Source organism: Triticum dicoccoides, chromosome 1B (genome assembly GCF_002162155.2).
Source record: "Triticum dicoccoides isolate Atlit2015 ecotype Zavitan chromosome 1B, WEW_v2.0, whole genome shotgun sequence".
NCBI classification, from domain to species: Eukaryota; Viridiplantae; Streptophyta; class Magnoliopsida; order Poales; family Poaceae; genus Triticum; species Triticum dicoccoides.
In genome coordinates, this window is record NC_041381.1 from 68,559,283 (window position 1) to 68,564,220 (window position 4,938).

A 4,938-nucleotide genomic window follows, 5' to 3' on the forward strand; every position below is an offset into this window, starting at 1 on the left:
GGTTGTGGAAGCTACATCCACGGGGCAACAACCCAATCTGTCCAGATAGTGTGGCCAACACCACTCACAGAAGCCAACGCCAAAAATTGTGTGCGTGTGTGGTTGAGGGGACAACCACAATGTATACCTCACCGACATCAACCTAGAAATGTCGACAAACACAAACCAGAAGAACCTCACTAGGCCGCATCTAGAAGGAAGACACCTGCCTAAACCCATGAAGCCGCCCGAAAAAGCGCCAACGTTGTAGAGCAAGAGCCAAATGGTCATTATTTCGACTGTTGAGGCTTCCACCTCTCCGTTGGCAATGAGGATGGAGGGGTGAGAGAAGTTTTTAGTTGGTGGGGGCTCTCTTTGGTCATCAAAGATACGTGAGTCTAGTGCCAACCTTTGTTTTTGCATTTACATTTGACTTGAACAAAACCACGAAACACACAAGTACAATGCCACTTGTTGGTTTGTAACTGGATCAGCCCACGACTCATTTGGCAGTTCAGTTTTTTTCATAGAAATGGTGAAGAACATAATATTTACAATAAATGAGAAAATTATACCTCTTCTTCCATAAAACTCAATTAACATAACCATACAATAATTTTTCATTCTAAAGAAACACACAAACATAATGTTTAGTCAAAGAACAAATGAACCAAAGAAATAAATCACAATATGTTCTTCAATCTAGAATTGAGCTTGGATATTGTCTACTATGTTCTTGTCCACCTGGAAGGCTTTGGCAAGGATATCATCTGAGATGGATGGCTTGGATCCGAACACCGCATTGTTTACGGTGATCACTCCAGGGTTCTTGCTGCTCAGTGCGGCAATGGCTACGGCTTTGTTGGTTCCCAAGTTGAACTGGAAGTGAATCAATCCTTGCGGAAACACAAACACGTCCCCTTTGTTCAGAAATTTTGCGAACAACTTGTTCTCTGGGTTTGACGTCACGAAACCAACATAGAGCGAGCCTTCCAGCACGGTGAGGATCTCGGTTGCGCGGGGATGGATGTGGGGTGGATTTTGACCATTGGGTGCATAATCGACGCGAACCAGGGAGATGCCCAAAGTGTTCAACCCAGCAATATGCGCCACATTAACTGCGGTCACAGCAGATCCTTGCTTGTTGCTCGTGTTCCCAGCCATGTGAAGGCCAGAGAAGAAGAAATCTTCTACCACAGCGGTCTTTGGGTCTTTGCATGCAAATCCATTGACAAAAACTGCACACATACACATACAGATTTTTGAACAATTAATTAACAGCTATGTATTGGCAGAAGTAACACAAACATTTCACCGCACGTATGTGTATGTGGTTATACACATACCTTGGGATGTTCTGTCAGCGACGCAGAAATCCTGGAGCTGGCCTGGGTCAGAGGCAAGAGCACGAGAAGCCGACATGGCCATAAGGGCAAGGAGGAAGAACTTTGAGGCCATATGGATGCCCAAAGTTAATGCTCACTAGATCAAGTGTGTTTGGTCGAGTAGACAGTGAGTTATGCAAACTAGCTCTTGTGATGCTTCGAAGGGCTGCAGGAGACGGGTATATATAGGGAATGGGAGGAAGAGCTTTTGTGTTTGTTTTGTTGAAGCGCATGCATGTGGAATTGTGGATATGAAGGAAATAGTCTTTAGTAGCTCCCAAGTCTAAAGCGTGTTCCGGGCCGGCCTGCCTATGACGGCCAACTAATCGATCCCACCCTGTCTTTTAATTCGTAAATAATGCATGGTTTGAACAAATCACGTTTGTCCTTGTACAAGCTCTCTTGTCTCACCAGATGGAACTTGCGATGCAGTCATGCATCAACCTAAAGGCTTTAAACACTTTATTAAAGGACTCCACTTTTATAACTGCTAAAAACCATCTCCAAAAAAAAACCTGCTAAACACACAAGTAAGAAGTGTAGCACCGCTCTAGGAGAAAACGCTTTCTTAACTGCATCTCCCAACTTTCGTTCTTGCTTGCTTTCTTTCTTTCTTTCTTTAACTAAAGATACAGTAGACTGATGCGGAAATGTAGCTTGGTGCTCGGGTTAAAGGTAGCCTGTTACAAGCCAACAATTTAGGCTTTGTTTGCCCACCCGTTAATAGGCCAACATGGATTAATTGGCCTGGCAACTGATTAATCGGTCTAATAGGCCAATTAATCGGCCTGACATGTTAACGTGATGAATAGGTGCTATCCGATTCGGCCATGCAATGAGTAGCGATTAACTGACCCATTAACTGATTACGGATGAATCCTTGGACATTATTTGATAAAGAAGCATCGACCAGGGGAAAGCTATCTGATGCAATTCTACATCGCAGGCTAATACTATGTTCGTCATGGCTTATTAGTTCAACTTTGACCTTTGATTGAACTATCAAAAAATAAGTTACATATCAAAAAATAATTATTGGAAACCTCTTTCAAATATGTATTCAACTATATAAGTTTTATGACATACAACTTATATTTTATTAGTCAAATCTACGGTCAAAATTTGACATAAAATAAAAGGAGATCAATAAACCAGGACAAAGGTAGTACTCCCTCCGTTCCAAAATATAGCGCGTCCTCGGTTTCCGTGCTTCAACTTTGACCATTAATTTAATCAACAAGACCGACTGCGGCGGGCGAAAAAATTATACCAATGAATTCGTATTTAAAAAAAGTTTTTAATTATATAATTTTTGATCCCGCCGCAGTCGGTCTCGTGGGTTAAATTTATGGTCAAAGTTGAACCTCGAAAAGCGTGAGCGCGCTATATTTTGGAACGGAGGGAGTAACAAACAACGGCAAAAGGCCCATGAAAATGACCAAAAAAAGAAAAGACATGACAGACTCAAACTGGGCCTCACAAGAACCACGCATGACAGGAACGGCCGCAAACTAGGCAACGCGACGACTCAGGATGTGGAGACGCAGGAACAAGGTTTGTGCAAAAAAAAAAAAAATACACCAAAAACATCAGTCAGATCAAAACTTTGATCAGACCTTGTTAAATCTCATTTTAAAAAGCTAAACAAATCCTAAGAGCTCAAAAAGGAAAACATATTAAAACAGTAGCTGCACTCACCAGAGAGCGATCGCTCGAGAAAAAAATGTTTACATATTTCTTAAAATATTCACAACAATCTTATTTACGAATTTAAAAGTAATAATACTAAATAAAATTAAAAAGAAAGAAAGAAAGAAAATACAAAAAGAGAGAAAATGCAAATCTGGATAGAATAAATAAAGGAAAGACAGAAAAAGAAAAAAGAACCAAAAACCCAAGGTGGTTCACAAGTGTTTTTTTATAGAAAAAACAAGGCTCACAAGTAATTAGTTTTTTAAAGAGAAACACGTACAGTAATTAGTAGCTCTCTTCCGTATTACTCTCCCAAATAAATAAATAAAAACAACAAACACTATAGCCCAACAGGCACGAAAAACATCAGTCAAAAACAACATGAGACCCTAAAACGAGGCACGAACAACACATGAAACAACGCAGGTCGGGTCCACTGGCCAGTTCTTCGTTGTTCAAGAATGGTCCAAAGGAAAAATAAAAGAGGCACGCACAACACAGGAAACAACTGCACGTTCCTGTTTAAAAAACTCTTTTCGATTGAAGAGGTAACTTCTAATCTTCACCTTTAAAGTTGTCACTGGGTGGTCCGTGGACATGGTTATAATTTTTATTACCACTGTTGTTCTTTAAGAAAAAGGATTTCCCCCATTTTGTATTCCAAAGCAACCAACTGATACATCCAAGGATAGGTGCTGGGACGGAAGCAGCACAATCACACCCAAAAGAAACGGAAGAGAAACAACAAGAGAAAAGAATGCCGACAACGGCGGATCGACGGAAACGAAGAAGCTTCACGACCACTGCGCCCATCGAAAGTCTCCCACCAAGCTCCAAGGCTCCGAAGCACCGGTACCAATCAGCACCTCCAAGAAGGACCGCGACGAAGACGACGCTGCTGCCAAGGGTTTCCCCGGTACACGACGAGGCGGGAGGAAGGGTCGCCCCCGACGCCCTCCAGGAAGGTCCGGCGGCACCCACCGGTGCCGCGTCGGTGTCAGACAGGCCGACAGGGGTTTCCCCCGATCCCAACGAAGAAGCTTCACGACCACTACGCCCATCGAAAGTCTCCCACCAAGCTCCAAGGCTCCGAAGCACCGGTACCAATCAGCACCTCCAAGAAGGACCGCGACGAAGACGACGCAGCTGCCAAGGGTTTCCCCGGTACACGACGAGGCGGGAGGAAGGGTCGCCCCCGACGCCCTCCAGGAAGGTCCGGCGGCACCCACCGGCGCCGCGTCGGTGTCCGACAGGCCGACAGGGGTTTCCCCCGATCCCAACCTTCACTCGGGTGCTCCAGAGCCTGCCACCAAACCGACCATCATCTTGCGCCACCATGGTCAAGAAGCCTCCACGCCGTCTCACCACGGCACCACGAGGTGAGGTCTGCACAACAAGGGATAGGAGACGGGACTAGGGGCCGCAGCACCATCGGCACGCGGGAGGGCACAACCTCCACCGTCAACAACGGTAGCCGACCGGACACACTAGCAGGAGCCTACCAGGACCGTTGCCCACAGGCCCGGCCGGGAACTCCATTCCCGGAAAGCTCCCACCATCGCGCTGCAGCAGGCACGCCATCGACATCGCCGCCCCCCATCTGAGCCGCTCCTTCTCCTCACCACATAGACGATGACGAAGCCACGCCAGGGACCGGCCCGCTAGGACCCAGATGGGGCCGGGAGGGTCAGGGACGCGCCGCCGGCCACCGCACGCCACCACGCCGTCCTGCTGCCAAGGGCACCACCGCCACCGCGCCTACCGCCGGCGACCGCTGTCGGGTCGCCGGGCCGCCGCCCAGCCGAGCATCACCGCCGCCGTCACCAGCCCCGGGAGGGAGATGAACTCGCGGGTACAGAAGGGCCCGCCACCGCCGGCAGCA

General features: G+C 46.8%; 1 protein-coding gene across 2 annotated transcripts; it reads right to left on the reverse strand.

Moving 5' to 3' along the window:
- Positions 1-681: 681 nt before the first annotated feature.
- LOC119301521 (putative germin-like protein 2-1) lies at positions 682-1,437 on the reverse strand. Of its 2 annotated transcripts, XM_037578512.1 has the most exons (3): positions 1,320-1,437; positions 990-1,217; positions 682-878 (listed from the first exon to the last, which is right to left on the reverse strand). In XM_037578512.1, the coding sequence occupies exons 1-3, from the start codon at positions 1,435-1,437 to the stop codon at positions 682-684; spliced, it is 543 nt and encodes a 180-aa protein (XP_037434409.1). The 2 variants fall into 2 exon arrangements, with proteins under 2 accessions (XP_037434409.1, XP_037434401.1); XM_037578504.1 differs by having other exon boundaries at positions 682-1,217.
- Between the last annotated feature and the right edge of the window lie 3,501 nt (positions 1,438-4,938).

Coding starts and splice junctions, on each gene's coding strand:
- LOC119301521 (XM_037578504.1), bottom strand. CDS start 1,437: ATGGCCTCAAAGTTCTTCCTCCTTGCCCTTATGGCCATGTCGGCTTCT. Junction 1,218..1,319: donor CAGAACATCCCAAGGTATGT/GTATAACCACAT, acceptor GTATGTGTGCAG/TTTTTGTCAATGGATTTGCA.